The sequence below is a fragment of the Lepisosteus platostomus genome, chromosome 14 (genome assembly GCF_059453375.1).
Source record: "Lepisosteus platostomus isolate fLepPlt1 chromosome 14, fLepPlt1.hap1, whole genome shotgun sequence".
In the NCBI taxonomy this organism is placed as follows: Eukaryota; Metazoa; Chordata; class Actinopteri; order Semionotiformes; family Lepisosteidae; genus Lepisosteus; species Lepisosteus platostomus.
In genome coordinates, this window is record NC_142624.1 from 35,060,720 (window position 1) to 35,079,623 (window position 18,904).

The 18,904-nt window shown below is 47.1% G+C and overlaps 2 protein-coding genes across 5 annotated transcripts; both read left to right on the top strand.

Moving 5' to 3' along the window:
* Positions 1-2,493: 2,493 nt before the first annotated feature.
* On the top strand, positions 2,494-9,939 carry sgo2 (shugoshin 2). Of its 3 annotated transcripts, none has more exons than XM_088605867.1 (9): positions 2,494-2,625; positions 3,615-3,754; positions 4,109-4,284; positions 4,864-4,941; positions 5,336-5,412; positions 5,529-5,701; positions 7,054-8,691; positions 8,944-9,058; positions 9,691-9,939. In XM_088605867.1, exons 2-9 carry the CDS (start codon positions 3,628-3,630, stop codon positions 9,812-9,814), a joined length of 2,508 nt encoding a protein of 835 aa, XP_088461993.1. In that variant the 5' UTR covers positions 2,494-2,625; positions 3,615-3,627; the 3' UTR covers positions 9,815-9,939. The 3 variants fall into 3 exon arrangements, with proteins under 3 accessions (XP_088461993.1, XP_088461994.1, XP_088461995.1); XM_088605868.1 differs by having other exon boundaries at positions 5,535-5,701; XM_088605869.1 differs by lacking the exon at positions 2,494-2,625 and having other exon boundaries at positions 3,622-3,754; positions 4,129-4,284.
* A 599-nt stretch (positions 9,940-10,538) lies between these two features.
* Positions 10,539-18,523, top strand: c9h2orf80 (chromosome 9 C2orf80 homolog). 2 transcript variants are annotated; one of them, XM_088605898.1, is made up of 9 exons: positions 10,539-10,854; positions 12,078-12,192; positions 12,644-12,725; positions 14,500-14,582; positions 15,334-15,421; positions 16,079-16,156; positions 16,245-16,332; positions 16,953-17,071; positions 17,790-18,523. In XM_088605898.1, exons 2-9 carry the CDS (start codon positions 12,152-12,154, stop codon positions 17,871-17,873), a joined length of 663 nt encoding a protein of 220 aa, XP_088462024.1. In that variant the 5' UTR covers positions 10,539-10,854; positions 12,078-12,151; the 3' UTR covers positions 17,874-18,523. The 2 variants fall into 2 exon arrangements, with proteins under 2 accessions (XP_088462024.1, XP_088462023.1); XM_088605897.1 differs by having other exon boundaries at positions 10,540-10,854; positions 12,098-12,192.
* Positions 18,524-18,904: the final 381 nt, after the last annotated feature.

Here is an 18,904-nt window from a genome sequence, read left to right on the forward strand (position 1 = left end):
AAAATCTCGTTTCCAAATCCGCCAGTTCATCGCTCGTCGTGCGATCCATAACACACCTTCTGATGTTCCGTCTGATCTCCTCACCGGCGTCAATTTCTTCAGAAACAAAAGTTGTTATTGTTTTCCAAGAACCGAATTTCTGTTTCACATCAAAAAACACGTCGTTATCTTTTTGTTAACATAGACTCGTTCATTAGTTGATTTATGCATTCAAACTGCACACACCCCCACACAGGATGTTCTGTAAAATGCATTGTAATCCCTATTATTTTTAATATTTATTATTTATTTAAATTTAACTTTATTAAATCTTTAGATTTATTATGCTGATTGTTTTTCAGCTCAACTCAAACACTTGAGTGGCTGTGTATCTCAGCTCTAGGGATGCTCACGTGCGACGGAGGCTCACTCACCTGCTGTGCTCCTCGCTCCTCCGGCTGGTCCGCTCAGCTCTGGTTACTCACGAGGGGAAGTCGCAGCTCGCTTCGCACCTCTCTGGAAGGCGTTGTTTGGGGTTCTCTATTTTTTACCGCATCTCTAGTGAGATCTGAAGTGCGGTAGACCTGTCAAATGTGAAAAACCATGTGTGTCAAATACCGTTACTCAGCCCTTTTTTTGGGGGGGGGGAACTTCGTGAGCTCTGGAGCTTCAGCATTTTGAAATTAAGATTTTTGGTATACTTTTTAGCTTCTATGGCTCGAAGAATCAGGATTTCGGTTTGTTTTTCTCTATTTCATTAAAGCTATTAAACTGCACTCCGACTTGCTTCATCGCTTGCAGTACTATGTATTCATCACGCAATGAATCGGCCAGCCAGTTGCTAGGCCATTGACTGAGTTCTTCTGGAGGACCGAGGCTGGATCTATAAATGCCTTAAGGAGACGACACAAAAATGTACCGTAGGCCAAAAGATTAAATACAGCTGGTGAAAGAGTAGAGGAGTGCACTAGTGACACAGGTACTGAAGACAACAGTAGAGTTAGAGAGTAGAGGAGTGCACTAGTGACACAGGTACTGAAGACAACAGTAGAGTTAGAGAGTAGAGGAGTGTAGTAGTGACACAGGTACTGAAGACAACAGTAGAGTTAGAGAGTAGAGGAGTGTAGTAGTGACACAGGTACTGAAGACAACAGTAGAGTTAGAGAGTAGAGGAGTGTACTAGTGACACAGGTACTGAAGGCAACAGCTAGAGTTAGAGAGTAGAGGAGTGTACTAGTGACACAGGTACTGAAGACAACAGCTAGAGTTAGAGAGCAGAGGAGTGTACTAGTGTCATAGGCACAGGCAAGACAAAAGGAGAGTTTGTGTCACTGCAGGTAAGCAGGCCATCTAGAAAAATTGTTGATGTTTTACAGCTCGGTCAGCAATGTTACCACAAAGTGCCCTGATTTTGTTGGATCTCAGAAACTAAGCAAGGCTGGGCCTGGTCAGTACAGGGACCAGAGACCTCGGAGTAAGAGGAAAACCAGATTGCTGCTGTAAGAGGTGGTTTGGGTTCAGAATGTCCAAACCAGTGACTTCAGTAGGGTGACCAGAGACACTCTTCTGTAGGAGGTGTCATCCTTTGCACAAGATTATACATTTGAAGTTCTGATGTCTAGGTTATAGCACTTTTTTGAAAGAGTAGGGGTGTCACAACACATGTACACAATCCATTCTCCCTAAACGTGCTCCCTAATTCAGTTTGTGAAGCAGTTTCTCACTGATCTGCTGTGCATTGGGGCTTCTGGTGAGTAATGGCTGCACAATTCTCACAATCCCCACTCAGCCCTGGTCACAGAGCACTTCCCACATGGGATACTGATACTCCAGGGACAGCAGTATCACTAGCTGATATATTGTTCAATCTGCACGGTTTCATCTGAAGACTGGAGGTCTCATCTTGTTCAATCTACACGGTTTCATCTGAAGACTGGAGATCTCAGTTTCTTTAGTCTGATCTGTTTCATCTGAAGACTGGAGATTTCAGTTTCTTTAGTCTGATCTGTTTCATCTGAAGACTGGAGATTTCAGTTTCTTTGGTCTGATCTGTTTCATGTGAAGACTGGAGATTTCATCCCTTTTCAGCCCTGAATAAATGCTTGCTGGAAACTCCTTTGGCAGCATTAAAAGTTGTGAGTCTTACCACAGATTTTCTGTCAGATTCAAGAATTTGACTCGGCCACTGAAGGAGGTTCCCTTAATTCGTTGATGTGCCTTTTTAAGAGATCGTTTCCAATTAAGGAATATTTGATCTGTATTCCACGCCCTTGTAGGTCCTACTCTTTTTTTTTGGTAGGACATTGGGAACATTGGAATTATTATTACAACTCATTAAAAATGAGAAAAATACATACAGAAAATAATTTCTGAATGGGATTTCTCTGGAGGCGCTGAAATGAATACATCACCCCTGCCAAGTTAATCCGCGTCGGTAATACAGACGCCTTCCAGTAGGTGGCAGCCGGTCGCAGTGCGTCCGGTGCTGAGGCGGTTTGTGATTGGCCGTTGGCTTTCGGCAGGGAGGCGGGACTTCACTTTTGAACCGGCTGGTGGGTGGTCGTTTGGTTTGCGCGTTGTTTGGATTTGAAGTGGGGACGTTTTAAATAAAAATATCATCTTTACTGTGGTGTTCGTCTCGACATAGTAAGTAAGACAGACTTTGCTGCAAGTCTGGGATAACGTGTAAGCGTATAGCAAAGCTTCAAGCTAGGTGTAGTAGCTTATGGTGATAATTTCCAACGGAGATCCGATATTTTCAAACATTTGAATTTCATAGGCAGCGACGCTCTAAGGCACATTTTTCACTGTCGTCCCTAGCTCTCTTTTTAATGATTAGTCAAATAATATTAGTGTGCACCGGACATTTTCAGGATAATACAGCATCTGTGCAAAATGCTTTTAAATGATTCCGCCCTTGCGGCTTTTTTTATTTGAAACAAATGATGATGCCTTGCTTGTATCTTTATTGATTAGCGATTAACTACAGAGGACTAATGTTCTAGAAAGTAGTAGTAATATAGTGCCGATACGATGAATTGCCAGAGCAGCATATAATTACTAAAAGTTTAAGACGCGGGGTTTTTATCGAGATTAATGTCCATAAAAAAGTCCTTACATGACAATAACGTCTCAGCCCCAGGGAGGGGGCTGGAGGGCTGTTAACTGGCCTTGAGCTTCTCAGGAAAGCTGGGCCGCACATCGGCACAAGAATAACGAATCAAAAAGCGCTGTTGTGTAAAAAAAAAAACAAAAAAAAACAGTAATGCTGCTCTCATTCATGTCATCTTGTTAAAGTCAAAACCTTGTGTTCTTCCAAGAGACTGCTGTGTTAGATCCTGGAATCAGTTTGCGACAAACTGCCCCAAGAGCTCTTCGAGCAGAATGGCCTCCTCTTGATTAAAACCATTCTTCTGTAATAGATATGACTGTTTATTGGACATTGGGGATCTGTTAGGCTGCTGAGGAAATTTCAGCACTTCACTTAATGTTTGATTTTGTTTTTATGTTTTGCTGAATGCTAGGTATCTGGGGACAGATACCTACTGTGTGTGTGTCACCTCTCTCAGGCCAGGAATACTGGGGCAGATACCTACTGTGTACATGTGCTTCTTCTGCTCTTTTTCTGTCTCCAGGCCTCCCCTGACCATGGTGTCTCCAAGCTACTCTGCCATTGCTGACATCCGGGAGATCATGGCTGGCAAGAAGCAGGGGCCTCTGAAAGCAGCCAAGCTGAACTTGTCGCTGGCTTCCAAGATAAAGTCCAAAAACATCAGTATGTAGAGCAGCACCTTCGCTGGGGAGGCGAGAATATGTACCACCCTTTAACTGTCGTGCTTTCACAATTAAAGTGCCATCACAAGTTTGTGGGTGTTGTTTTGCAGGAACAGGTCTGTTTGTCTATTTCTGTCTGGCGTGCATTGTAGCTCTTGACCTAATGCGCGTTGCGTGCTCTGCTTAATATTGGTCCTTTTCGCTCGTGATGCTAAAAGCTGCTGCTCCCAATACAAATTCTCTTGGGTACGGCTGCTTCGACGCCACCCGCCCTTCGTAATTGTGTGCCCCACATGCCTAACTTGCCATTGTCTTTTTTTTTCTTTGCTCCTCGCTCCACTCGTTTCCCTCTCAGACAATTCTTCCATCTTTAAGATCTCCCTGAAGAACAACAACAAGGCCCTGGCCCTGGCTCTCACGGCCGCGAAGGAGAAGTACCGGGCGCTGGAGACGGAGACGGTCCGGCTGCAGAGGGAGGTGGAGAAGCTGCTTTTCGAGAACGCGTCCTATCGGCACAGGCAGAGCCAGCTGGTGGGTCGGAGGCAAAGGGTCTCGCGCTCTGCTGGAGCAGTTCGAGGGCCTTGCCACAAAGCGATGGCTCGGAGCGTGCAGTAGTTTCTTCTTTTGTCATTGGGGCGTATTAATAGCCTTTCTCTTCCCTCCTGTTGTCATGTTAATACAGTATATCCAGATAAGGCATTGCCAGTAAGAACTTGTTGAATCAAGACTCCAGACTTAACTGTGGAGAATATAGGACAGGCAATTCAGCCCACTGAGCTGCTTGGTTGCTTGTAGCCAAGTGATCCCAGAGAATCTCTCATCTTGCCATTACTAGAAGAAGCCAAGGTACAAATAACTTATATTTAATAACTGCTGTGGTATAGTTAATAAGCTGCTGAACTACAATTCTAGCATGGGGGGGAGCGTGCAGCTAGCTACCCTGCCATGTTGTTGAAGCCGATAACCTGGTTTCTTTCAGGAATCAGCTGGATGAGGTCCAGGGGTCAGTTATCCGCTTACTCCCAGGTGGTCTTGAATGGCCAAATGTAACTGTTCTTGTGCTCATGCATGAAGCAAGCTCTCCCTCACTGTTTCTTTATCTTTCTGCAGCTGTCACTCCTGAGGAACCTGCTGGAAAGTACTTATAGCACAATGGCTACAGCCGCAGACCTGTGCTCTAATGCAGATGTAAGGGCCTCTTTATTTGAATGAGTCATGTACCTGCAGAAGACCTTTCTCAGGGGCAGGATTGTTTAAGCATGCAGTATATCCCAAGGGCTTTGTCAAGTTTTATGTTGGGCATTGAACGGATATGCCATGTATTTTGTTTCAGCAGTGTTTTTAGTTTTGTGGGTTGGGAAAAGCATTCTCATCCCAGTTTCTGTAGTATTAAATTCCAGGCCAATCCAAGTTTTTTTTTTTCTGCTGTTCATTAATAGTGCTTTACACGTTTGAATGCTCAAAGCCATCTCAAAAACGGTTCCAAGAACGCACTATGAAATCAGTAGCAAAGTCTTTCTGTGCTTTTTGGAGAACAGAGCTTTCAGTGGAAATAACCAGCAGTGTTCTCTCTCCATTTAAGGACTCCTCCGATCTTCATGCCCTCAGAAGTGAGTGTTTCTCCATCAACACTGCTGGGACCCGGGCACCATCTCTGGCGTATTTATGATTTTTTTTCTTCTGTGTAAAGGAAATTTTCAAATTTAAAAGAACTGTGACCAAGGAACACTTTTTTTCCCCCAACAGCATCATTAATGTAGAGGTTTTGTGTTCAGTGCTAGGATGCTGACCAGAGCTTCCCGCTCCGTAGGCGGTAGCAAAGCTTCTTCCGAAGTCCAGTCTGACCCGGTTCAACAGCATCTGAAACCGAGCCACAGAACTGACTTGGGAAACACCCCCGAGCCTGAGCAAGAAAAGGCTTCACTGCCTGAGCAAAGACATTCCAAAGGTATCATCTGGGTATCATGTTTTTGTCTTTTATCTGTCATACGTTCAGGAGAGCTTTGAATCTATACTTGAATACTTCACTATGCTAACCTTTATAGTGCTGATATCCGATATGATCGTGTCATGGGTATGGAGAGGGGCAAGTAGACAAGTTTCTGCACTGAAAATTAAGAGAGAAAAAACACTTTGGATTAATGTTGTTCTTTTAAAACATTTAAAACATTGTCACAGCTCCCCACTCGAGCCTCTTTTAATTCGCAGAGGTGAATTGAAAAGTCTGGTGTCCGTGTTACTGTTATCAACACATTTAAAAACAGTGAAAACATAGAAGTTAAAAGAGAGGAGGCCAAAAGCCCATTAAACCCATGTGGTAATCAGTAGTTAATTGCTTTGAGGATCTCATCCATTTCTTGAAAGAAGCCAGGGTACAGAATTCATGCTGATCCTTACCCTGCCTGGGGTGTCCACTGAGCATTTCCGTGAACTCTATCTGAAGTTCTCTGGGCATAGGATTTTGACATGTTCCCCAAGCCAAAAGGAATGGGTGGGAAACAATCAAGCGTTTTTAACTACATGGCTGAGTAGCTTGTTCCAGACTCCCACCCCCCTTTGGGTGAAGTAGTACCTCTTGTGCTCAGTTTGAAACGCTCTTCCACTTCTAGTGCAGTTGTAAGCTTAAGGGGGAACTGCAGTCCCAACTTCTCGGAATGGTTAGTAAATCTTGGTAACAAAAAAATGACGGTTTAGCAACATTTTACAACTTTTAAATCGGCTGTAAAATTGTGAACTTTGTGAAAGCACTGTATGGTTGCCATGGTTTCCCAGGCAGACGAGAAACCGCTGGTCTCGCCGTGGGTGAGGGCGAGAGTTTGTGTGAGTTGGGAAGTGAAAGCAGCCCTTTCTGCTCGCTAGTCTCTGTAAGCAAATAAGAAACGTGGTCTCCTAGCAACATTAATTATTATGAGTGTATTTCAGTTGGTTGGCTTTTTTTGCAGTACTTAAAACGATTTAAAAAACATGTCCCCTTGTATGTGTTGGTTTCTTGAAAATATTTACCGTTAATATGGTAGCAAAATTTGCTTGGCATAAAGCATGTTTACAGTGAAATGAAATAAGTCCTTTTGCATTGCCGGAAACATTGTCACCTTGTTCAGCATCGCAAACAATGACAGCAGAAAGGTGATATACGTACACTGAAACTTTGTCTCTTTTGTGATGTAAATTGGAGGTTGGACACGTTACCATGTACTTGGTAGCTTCATTGTGGTTTGAAACGCACTTTTCTTTGCTGATTCATTATAATCCTGAAATGAGTTGCAGTTCCCTTTGCAGCGCTCTGGTCTTTTCTTGCAGGGAGCTCTTGTTGCCCTGACCCCGAAGCAGCGCCAGCCCGTCCGTGCCCAGCGAGCGAGCGTCCCTCTCGAGGCCCCAGCGAGGTAGAAGTGAAGATGAAGAAATGGACAGACTTGTACACCGATGCAGAAGAGGTGCCCTCCCAGGATAAGCCTGGCTGTCTCCCCGTCAGCGAGCCAGCGGGGCGCAGAACATGTGCCGGGTCCGCGGCCGAGCCTCTCCCAGACGCCCCCCCGACGCCCGAGGAGCCCCCCGGGCGGGAGTCCGCCGCCTTGGAAACGGAGATGGAGTTGACCTTCAGCGAGGCGTCCGCCACCATCGTTACGGTGGAGAGCAAGCCCAAAAGAGCGGCGAAGAAGAGGAGCGAGGCGGGTCCGAGGAAGAAGGAGCAAGCGGCAGGCGCTCTGAGGTGTGCGAAAGCCCCGGCGCCACCGGAGAAGAAGAAGAGGAAGAGGGCGACTGCTCACGGCAAGGACGCGGGTCCAGTTGTCGCAGACGGGCAGTTTGAGCCACACGGCCCTGGTTTAAAAGAGGACCGGTCGCCTACTCCCAAGCAGCAGGACGACGACTGCAGCAGGAGAACGTTTTTCACCTTCCGCAACCTTAAGGACCGCAGGGATACGAGGAACATTTCAAACAAACCTCCCGAGAACGTTTCGCTGGGCAGCGGGGGTTTAGGCTGCTTGGAGGCTGACGCTTCTGGGGCGGAAAATCCAAGGAAAACGTTTGTGATCTCCCACAATGAAAATGCCCGAAATCCCAGAGATCATGGGAGGAAGTGGGCTGGTCATGGCCAACCAGGCATCTCAGCACCACCCGATGAGTGTGACACAGTGCTTGACTGTCAGACTGCAGGCACAGCTTTGCGCGATGTTAGTAGTGTGGAAAATGCTGGGGGAAGGAAGGCTGAAGCAGACTCTGTGTTATCTGTGGCTGACTCTGTAGACAGTAGGCGGACGTACGTGATCGCTGGTCCTTGCAGCGTGACTGGAGTTCAGAACTCTGAAAGCAAAGACAAAAAGAAAATGCACAAAGTGCCTAAGGTGAAAAGTGAAGAAGGAGATGTTTTAAGCATGAACAAGTTCTCCACAAGTCAGAACACAGATTCTGCAGCGAACAGACTAACCTTTGTTGTCACTCACAGAGAAAAGCTTGTTCCCGATGTTGTTAACCACAGAAGAACGAAAGTGCTCTTCGTGACAACAGACACCGAGTCCGTCGACTCTGAAAGAAATCACAAATCCCCCAGCTATGATCCTCTGTTGTCTGAAGATGGCAATGAAAAATCCACAGCTGCGATGGAGTCAGAAACTAGCAAAAAAGCCCAGAATAATCAAGCCAGGAATCAGTCGAGTAAAAAGAAATCCCAGAGTGGGAAACGGAAAGCACCTGTTCCTGAGCACCCGGAGGACATATCCGAGCCTCGGAGGGGGCCTGTGCTGGAGCAGTCCGCTGTCCTGAATGACCTGAGGAAGCTGGTCACAGAAGAGAGGCCTCCCTGGGAGCTCTTTCCTGCCTCCCCAGAGAGCTGTTTCTCCAGTCCTCCCAGACAGCAGGGGGCGCTGTCTCATGAGGAGTCGCCGCCACAGCCCGCTGTTCAACAGGCCTCGCCCCCGAGAACGGCAGACAGTTTGCCAGGTATGCGGTGTTTGTCTTTCGGGAATCCAGGTTAAAGGAGAAAAAAAGCTCAACTTTGCTCTTCACTGCTTCAGGGCTTTTACGGCAAATGACAAGTGATGCATAATTGACAGCTGTTTCCTCAGTGCTAGCTTCTGACTGGACAGAGGCCTTGTTAATTTGTTTTCATTCTGCCTTCACTCATATATTTGACGCCATTCCTTCATGAGGCCGTTTCACACCTGCTTTGTTGAACTGTACCTCCCCCTGCAGATGGAAGAGTGCTGAAGTGTTTGATGAACACCAACCACTGCTCCGGTGAAGAGTCGGGGAGGAAGAGGAGATGTGCCTCTGCTGCTGTCTGCTACGCAGATCCACCCATCAACTGGTAAGGCCTGTGCCTGGAGGGCCGCCCTGCTGGCCAGTTGTAGAGGCACCCCAGCCTCGGTTCTCTTCCTAACCTTGTACAGCACCACTACTGGGGTAAAAACAAACTGCTCATCCTGCAAAATATAAACTAACTATTTCCTCTGCTCTTAGGGATTCAGAGTCATGGGTTAATTTTTTTGTTTTCAGCTTAGAATGGCTAATTACAGTTATTGTTTCAGCAGAAGGGATAAGATAAGATCACTTTATTGGCCCTATACAATTTCTTGCATTAGGAATTTGAATACCCCAACTTGCTCTCCATGAGACACACAGATAGGGAGAGAGAAGCCTGGAGTCAGAGCACAGGGTCAGCTATTGTACAGCGCCCCTGGAGCAGTTGGGGTTAAGGGCCTTGCTCAGGGGCCCAACGGAGTAGGATTCCTCTGCCGGCTGTGGGATTTGAACCGGCAACCTTCTAGCCACAGGCACAGATCCTTGGCCACAGAGCCACTGCTCTGAAATTCAACTCTCTCTGTCAGAGAAAAATAGTTAGGGTATATGGGAGCAAAGTTGCTATGAAAATGTATCTCGGGTCCGTCTTGATATCCATTGTCTGATGGTGTGTTCTTTCACTCTTGTGCTTTGTTGCAGTAAATTGAGACGCGGAGACAAGCACACAGACACCAGGTTCCTCAGCTCGCCCATTTACAAAAGGGGAAAGAAGCATGGCAGGAGAGAGGAAATGAAGGCACGGGTGAAGATCGAAGGAGTTTGACTCCAGGAGCTGTTGAATATTTAGTTTATTCTTATTTTATTTTTGACTGCCTGTTTGAATAACGTTTTAGTGTTCTGTCACAATTGCTTTAAATACCATTTTTTTGCAATAAAATATGACTTTTATCTTTTGCATTTCTGCTGTTTGGTCTGGGCTTTAGAATCCTGTGAGGTGGTGCAGACTTGTGATGAATGAATGCTGTGTCCTCTTCACACACATACCTTTATTACAGGTAATGTTAGGGACAGTAATATCTGCGCAGCTCTGTTTCAGACCCTTAGTGTCACTATGCAGATGGTCAGTAAATATACCAGATAAAAGCATTCTGAAGCTTAAAAGTGCTTGATTGTATCTGCCTTTTCTCAGATCGGTAAGAAGAAGCCTTAAAGCAGAGCTTATATTAAATTGATTGGGAGAATGGGGGGAAAGTTTCTGAAATGTCACTACATGTCACAGCATCTTGGAGGCTTTTTACTTAAAGGCATTAAGGTTTTCCTGAATAAAGCTGGTGCGCTATGCCGGTTTAAGTGCACACTCGTTGTCAGGTGGCACGGGGAGACGGGAGACAGATTAAGTGTATTTAGAGTGAGCCACAGAACAGGAAAGCTGCACAGAGGGAAGGAGGTGGATAGAATTTCACAAGGGTTTTCATTCCAAGACCATGCGGCTGAACTGATGGCCAATCCGATAGCTCTGCCAAGTGGGAGGCGTTTTTCCACATGGTCACTAGGCAACCTCTTCCTGCGCAAGCCAGGCGACCTGCCTCCTTTGTTGTCCCCAGTTCGTGTCATTAGCTGCAGGCAGCAGCTCGAGCTGCCAATTAATTTTTCAGTGTTACCTGTTCACCTGCGAAACCTGATGCTGGGGGGTGCTCGTGGGGGTGGGGGTGGCGATGCCGCGCTGCCTGCCTGCCTCCCTCTGTGGTGCCAGCGGTTCCTTAGCAACGCAGCCGCTGCTCTGCGGGAGAGCGAGCGCCGTGCCTGTGGCCCACAGCCTGGAGGATAGCAGCCCTGAGCCCTCATTTTCTTCCTCTCTCACTGGTAAGTTCAAGAACGGCCAGTCCTTTTGATTCATCTCGGGTCAAGGGGGCGAGTGCAGCGCGCGCGCTGTGGTTGTGTTTGTAAAGGTGTGTGTGGTGGGGGGGGGTTTGGAAGCTGTTCGGATGGGTTGGCTGTGTTCACCCAGTCCACCTTTGGCGGTTGCCTTTCCAGCAACCCCATCGATTCTCTCGTCGGAAGTAGCGACTTTTCACTCTAAAATACCCGCCTAGGAACTTGCGGATCCGGCCCTTGTTTCAAAGTCGGGTGTCTTAAATGGAAATGGGTCCTGAAAGGACACCTCCCCTGGGCCCAGCGGGACTGTCGTGGCGGGCCTGACGTCTCTAGCGCCCTGCGGCTCTGCTCCTGGAAGTGCAGGACAGGTGCGAGGTGTGGTCTGGCTCCTGTTATCTCTCTGTTAATGGCATGCAGCAGTCCCCTGGGGCTGGGCTCAGCTCGGTCCCTGTCTGTCGGGTCCAGTGTTCAGGACCTGCACAGGATGGGGGGGTGGGAGCCCCACTGCAGCAGCCCACACTCTGGACTCCCGGCTCTGTCACGCTCACTAGGGCTGCTGCCATGTTGTCATGGCGTTCCTAGTCTCCCTGGAGAGGGATATACAGTTCAGCAGAGTTCTCTTTAAAACAGGAGCACTCGTGTTAAAGGCATCCGAAGTACAAGTGCTTCCCCAAACACATGAACCCTTCATGTCACTTCGATATATATAGTAAATGTGGTTTCGTAGTTTTTGGAGATGAGAAATTGATGTGTAATGATATTCACAGACAGTGTACTGTATATCTGCAAATACAGTGTCTTACACCATGAGGTGTAAGTGTGAACAAGTACGTTTGAAAGGTAACGGGTCTGGACGAAAGGTCTGCGCTTCACACGCAATTTTAATGTGGCCAGCATACTGTATATCCCCTGACTGTGATCTTCAGCGTCTGGGCAGAACCCCGTGAAGAGATCCTGTACCGGGGCTGGGACCTAGATTTGTGTCCTGTGGCATCTGCAGCACCTCTCTGGGCAGAAACTCCATTCAGAATTCTTCTGCGGGGGCTCTGTGGTACTGTGCAAGCTGCAGAGTGCTAGAAACGAATTATCAGGGCTGCAGAGGGCAGCCCAGCCAGCTCTGTTGGAGTACAGCAAAAGAAAGTGACCTGCTGCAAGCCTCTCGTGAGCAAGGGGGTGGTGAGGGGTGGTTGATGCGACTTCTCTTTTGTAAGGGGCCGCTGTCTCTTCTCAGATGCGCAAATCTCCCGTGGCCTGAGGCACGCCGCGAGATCACCGCTCTGTGAAGATGGAAAGGAGGCGCCTGAGGAGGGACATCGAGGCCTTGCTGTGAGTGTTCCGAATGTGTGTAAACCTGCGGTCCAGTCTTCTGCTTTTTTTGGTTTCAAAACCCTTTAGTGTTTGTTTTGTTCTCTCTCCAGCTCTCGTCGTTAGATTATAACACTGCGCATCTCCCTGACTGTAAATGACAAGACTAAGCCTTTCACGGGGGATGTCTTGTCAGTGAGCTGTGTTTTTGACCCTTGAGAATGGGCCGGTGGACTGTGCTGAGCAAGACAAGATGCAGTCCTTTCTGTCCACACCCTCCTTTATCTTGCCAGCATCTAGGACATCTCGAGATGCAGTCTCGTACCACCCCACTCTTTTCTACGCTGTGTCCTTTGCTGTAATTTGATAGTATGAAAACACTTAAAAAATAGACCACCAGCAGGATTGTTTTCCAAGAAAGCTCTGAGGCTGTTGTCCATACATGAGTTTAAGTTCCCCTTTTCCTGTGCAGGGGAGATTACATTGGTCAGAGACTCCGAGAAAATGGATTTGATCCCAAAGGAAAGAGGGTTTCCACTGTGCTGGATGACTTGGTAAGTGGAATGTCGAGATCGATGGGACTTTGGGATCCCTCTTACCCCTGCCTGACAAAGAAAGGGCCAGACCTTCATGTTGAGCAGGATGGCCTGCTCTGTGCCTGGCGTCTGTGTGAAAGGAAGCAGGCAAGGTGCTACTGGTACAGGCTGATGCCTTTCAAAACTCTGGCTTTGGTTGAACTGATGAGCAAATTAGAGTCTGAAATCGTCAACAACATCTGTTTTTCCAAAATCCCAAAGTCAACCGCTGGGAAATCCTCCGACTCTTGAATGAACATCGCACTTCATCAGCTTCATCGATCCTCATCGAGCTTGCTCTAGCGCATGTGATGATTTAATCTCGCCACCCGCAAGACAGATCCTTTTCTTGTTTTTTATTAATTATCTTATTTTATTTAGTCCAGCTTTATTGTCCCCTAGGGGAAATTTGTTTTATATGGCACAGTCAAACACAACACAATGACAAATAAACATCACCAAGAGGGAAGAGAATACAGTAGTGTCACAGGAGACAAGAGACAAGAGACAAGGTAGTTACTGTGCATTGTTTAAGAGTGTGATTGCAGTGGGAATAAAAGATTTCCCGAGTCCGTTGGTTTTACACCTGGGGGCAGTTGGGAGGAGTGTGAATTCGCAATGGAGGGGGTGAGACACACACTCCCTGATGCTTTTGGCTTTCTTAGCCACCCTCTGTTTGTGAAGGATACTTAAGTTAATTTGATTATTCCCGATTATTTTGCCACTCATATTCACTGATTTACCAGCCTATTACAATTACTGATGTTGCCAAACCAGCAAGTGAAGCAGCATGTTAGGACACTTTCAATGAATGATTTGTAGAAAAATGTGTAAGAATAGTTTTATCCTGCCTTAAAGTATCTGAGTTTCCTAAGAGAGAAGAGTCTCTGTTGGCCTTTTTTATAGATAGTGTCACAATGTTTGTCCCATTTTATGTTAATTGTCATTTGGGACCATTTTTCCCCCATTCCTCATATAGGAACGTGGTACCTCGTATAGGTAATACGATTCCCTCGGCCATGTCCTCTCAGCTGTGGCCTAAGTATGTCTGCAGGTTGATGATGATATCCATTCTGTGTTGTCTTCAGGTTTATTGTCATTCCCTTCTGCCCCTTTCTGTCTATCACAGCGCACGTTGGTTAAAGTCATTGGTTAAAGAGACTCTGAGGCCATTTCCCCTGTACCATCACCTTCCAGCCTGTTTTATCTCATCTTAATTTCAGACACCACATGCTCAGTTACAACATCATTGGTGATCCATCAATGCACATGCAGGTTAAGGTTTTCCACTTTCTTCTCCTGGTCATCTCTTTGGTTGCACCGGCTGCCTGTTCTGGGCCATTGCCCTGCTGCATGGTGAGGTGCTGCCCAGTAAATATGGGAGTGCTTTCTTCTACACATGCAGACAAAATACTTCTGTGAACTTCAGAATTCATTCTGCTGCTGCCACCATCAATATAGATGAGTGATGCAGTTCCAGAAATAACCATGCTTGTCCAGGCCATGACACAACCTCCACCATGCTTCACAGATGAGGTGGTGCTCTTTGGATCAACTGCAGTTCCTTTCTTTCTCCCTGCTTTTAGCTTTCCATCACTATGGTAATGGTTTATCTTGGTCTCATCTGTCCATACAACTTTGCTCCTAAACTCTCCTGGCTCATCTTTATACATTCAGGCCAATCCTGAAGGCTGGTGGAGAACATTTGCCCAGATCGTCTGGTGTACAGGAACTGTGTGCTTGCTTTTTTCAGGCTCATTATGACCTGGCCATTGCAGTCGCTCTTCATTGGCTGAATGAAGACGAAGGAGGAGACGGTGTTGAAAAAGACACAAGGTGAGTCTTGCAAAGGCAACAGTTGTAGTGTTCCAATCGAAAGTTATTAATGGGCGGATATTGTTCATTCTTCTTCATTCTGATCCCGGGGTTCACTAATATCTGATCATCCTGAAGCAGATCACTGCGTCTTGTTATAATCTGTACTACAGGCAATGATGGTGATGAAGTGTGATGGTGGAACAGTGTGTCCCCTTTGTAAGAAAGCTGCACAGTATATCCATGTATGGTGCATGTTCTTTAATGTATCAGCAATTATACACATGCTAGCATGGATCCGGGAACATTAATTTGTATGAAGTTTGATTTTTCTTTCCACAACCTGTAATTTTCAATGATGCTACTGCGTGACTTTTGGAGTAAGACAGCAGAGAGTTCCTACCAGGCAGAGACATTGTGGCGAGGGGAAACTTTGCAGACTATGTACGTGCAAGACTGAAGCTCTCTGAAATGCAGTTGCAAGGAATATGGCAGAAACGTCAATTTATTAGTTTGTGTGTTTCTTCATTGTTTCCACATCCCATCCATATCACTCATGAATCATTAACACTCCAGTACCAGCCTTGAACTGTCTCTTACTGGTTCCTGTTTGGTACTGTAACTGGCTGCGGATATGTCTCACCCTGCTCTTGTCCACGAGATCAGGCGCCAGGGAACAGGCCTGTGGTCTCTGTGTTTCTCCTTGTGTGTTAAGATGAGCAGGCTGTGGGAGGGCTCTACCCTGCAGAACATGCCTCCCTTTGTATTCTAGATGCAAGGAATACCCCCGACCTGGCAGATACCCCAACAGGCTGGAACGTGAGGCCATGATCCTGTCCTCCTTTGCTGGGACAGTCCTGGTGAGTGTGAGAGTAGAATCTCTTTAGACGTGTCAGTTTTTTTTGTGCATGCACAGCAAGCCCTAAATGAGAACTACCACGTGGAAAAGCATTTTTTGTACGAGCCAGAAATAAGGAAATATGATGATCCCATCATATCTCAGGAGGTCAGCATGACTGAGCCCAGTGGCATGATGGGAGATCACTGAGGAAATTCAGGTCAATCCTGTTTGTTTACCACTAGGTGACTTTGTTCTGAACCAGAATATCCAGACCAGCATCCCAATATAGTGACACTGTGCTGCAGGAGGTGCTGTCCTTTGGAAGAGTTATTAAACATCACTACTTGATCAATAAAAATCCCATGGCACTCTTTGGAGACTAGGGATGTTAGCCCTGTTGTCCTGGCTAGATTCTGCTCTGGGCTTGAATGATCTCGCTACTCTGACAATATTTAGAAAAGGTGAAATGTCTGTTGAAAGGAGACATGAAGCGGAAGACTACAAAGGAAACTGAAAGTAGGCGTTTTTATCAAGTAAGACGACTCACCTCTTTCAAATGTACTGCAATTTGTTCGCACTGAGACAGAAGACAGATGCTGTGCTGGTGCTGCCCTCTCGGACCTGATCTGTCGTGCTTGACTCTTCTTCAGTTGTGTTGCTGGTTTTCTTTTTACAGAACAGGCTCCCGGTGGAAGATGTGCTTTGGCTCTACAGGTGTAAGCCCTCCACGACGTACGCTCAGAGGAGCAGCCAGGTGAGGAGCTGGGGCGGCACGGTGGCGTGGCGGCGCCGGGCGCGGCAGTGGCTCGAGCTTGACCCGCTGTTGTCTTTCGCCCTCACAGAGCCCGATCGTCCACCCCTTCACCCTCTCCTCCCACCCGTTTGCGATGCTCACTGCGCACGAGGCTGTGGAGCGCGCCAAGAAGCACAGTAAGGGCCGGTGTCTGCCTTCCTCTCTTCCTGGGCTCTCTCTGCCCTCTGCGCTCCTGCCGAGTCACCGAGGAGGGGCGACAGAAGGAGAAAGAGGGGGCAAGTTTGTACACCATGACAGCTCCCGCGCGCGGGGAAAGGGCAGCACGAGCAGTGAAAAGCACTATCACTGCACGTCCATCAATCCAACAGACATCTGAGTGGGAAGGCGCCCCCGGTGTGTGTTGGCTGGGAAGGAACAAGCTTAATTTAATTCCATGCGGAAAAGTCCTTGGTCTTCCTTTTACTTTTTCTAGTGTGCGATTCATTTTTACTTTTTGCCCAATTGAAATTTAGTCACTTTGCTTGTTTCTATTTAATATTGGAAGTTCAATTTATTCTCTATCATATTGTTGGCCCGATGTTTTGCTCATCTGCATTGGTATGATTTCTCGTGCTTCTTGAATACATTTGTGTATGTTTAATTAGGAAAAAGGTAGCCAGACATTCCTCTCTGGTCCAAGTGTCCTTCCTGCACCTGAGAGGGGCCAATTCGTCCTGCACTGCAGGAGCAAGCTGTCTCAGAACTGAGGGGTGATCATGGCTGACAGTCACCATCACTGTTTTGTTTGGTTGTCCAGCACAGAGGCTGCAGTTCTGGAAATCTGAAAAGTGCAAGCTGGGGAACACTGCGGATCAGAACCTCCCAACACAGCCCAGCACCCCCAGCACCCCCAGCAGCACAGAGCCCTCGCTCAGCGTGAGTCTCCGACCTGTGGGACTGTGTGGGCTTGAGGGCTCCGGGTTGCACTGGGGCCTGTATGTACAGGCTGTTTCAACATGCCTGAAACTGCCATAGGGGCTCAATGGGGAATCGTGCTTTATAAACAGGCTTAGAGCAGAGAGATGAGAGGTGGGTGTCAGATGTGTGCTGCTGCGTGGTGCACGGTGAGCTCCAGAGGGGAGAATCCGTAGGTAGAAGAAGCCAAGTGTCTCTCAGTGGCCCTGCTGGGAGATCAGGAGGGTCTCTGCGGTCACTGTTACGGGGGAAGCCTTGGGCGACTGCATGACAGGCAGGGGATCTGAGTCATGTTCTGCTAGTGACAGTGCCCAGACCTGGCCTAGCGCCTATCTAGACAGCAGGACACGAGCACTAGTATCGGCTGCGTCTCTGAAGAACTAATGCTTCTTCCAGCATTCTGCAGTGCTCAGTCAGGTCATGCTGACGTTACTATGCAAGGACACTGCACACCCTTAGCTCTGCTGGTTTTCCATAAGCTTTGCCACTTTGTGAAAAGATTAAAATGACTGTTCCGGGTCTCTTATAGAAAATAATATTTATTCCTTAAGTCCACCCGTGATATGTGAAGTGATAGTGTTCCTTGGGGGCTCACCTCTTGTGGGGGACTTTAGGGAACGCTGGTCTGTTCTGAAATCACCAGGCGCTAACAGAGACCAACGCTGTCTGTCACCCACAGGTCTCCGGTGACTCGACAGAAGAAGCAGAAGATAGAAACGGCTCGGAGGAATCGTTTCATGCCTACAGGGACACGACCGACTAAATCATGGCTACTATTTTAAGGCCAATGGCCATTAAGGAAGAGGAAACATCTCGCACAGTTGTTGTTTTGTGAAGGCGGTCTGGCTGCTGTTGAAGTGGACTGGGGTCAGTCCACAGCTGGCCTGTCAGTCTCTGATGGCGATGGTGGCGTGTTGAGTGCACAGACTGAAATGTAGCAAAGGACTGTAAATCGTTTTCTCACTGCTGACAGGAAGGTTCAGTTTTGTATTCTCTCATGCTTCCCCGTATCTGTTGAATTTAATACACTAGAAACTATATTCATGTTGAAGTGGGACAGATATTTCGACTCATGTTCACACTTCTAGAGTTAGTGTTTAACTGTGTGGTGGAGAGACTGCAGAGGTGAGTTAGCTTAGCCCTACAGGCCTGTATCAGTTGCCAAACTGCTCCAGGGTCTGTTACGAACTAACTTTGTAAGAACAACAGTAACTAATTTGCTCCTAACGAGAGAAGGAGTGATCAGCTTCGAAGAACATCATCCAGAGCCTGAGCTGAAATACCTGTCACAGACTACATGTGGCTGTAGTGTATAAAAAGGGTTAGAAAACTCGAGCGGTCTGTGTTCTGCAGGGCTGACCCCACGCTGTGTTGCTGTGTGTATTGAGCTCAATAAAAGCTGACTTTGCACAAGGTTGTCTCCTGCTCCTCTGCTCAGGAAGTCCCACAGCACATGTCAAGCTCATAGTTTTAAAATGCCTATAGCCTGACATTGCGTGTCATGTGTGTGGAAATTGATTATCCCAAGAGCCTGCCCAGAAACAAATACTGCTTGCCTGACCTCTTACCTGTCTGTGTGCAGGCACAGTCTCTTTGCAGCACATCTGTATTTATTTTCTCGATTAAATGATTACCAGCTCAGAGGTGTGCCTTTTGATGACTTTATACATTTCTTTTATTGGGGATTATTGGATAAAATGTCTTTTTGGAGAGACTGAAAGGGGATGAGGGTCAGCAATGTGCCAGCTAGGACTTTTACTAATGATGAATCAGGGCTTTGCCTCTATAGAAGGG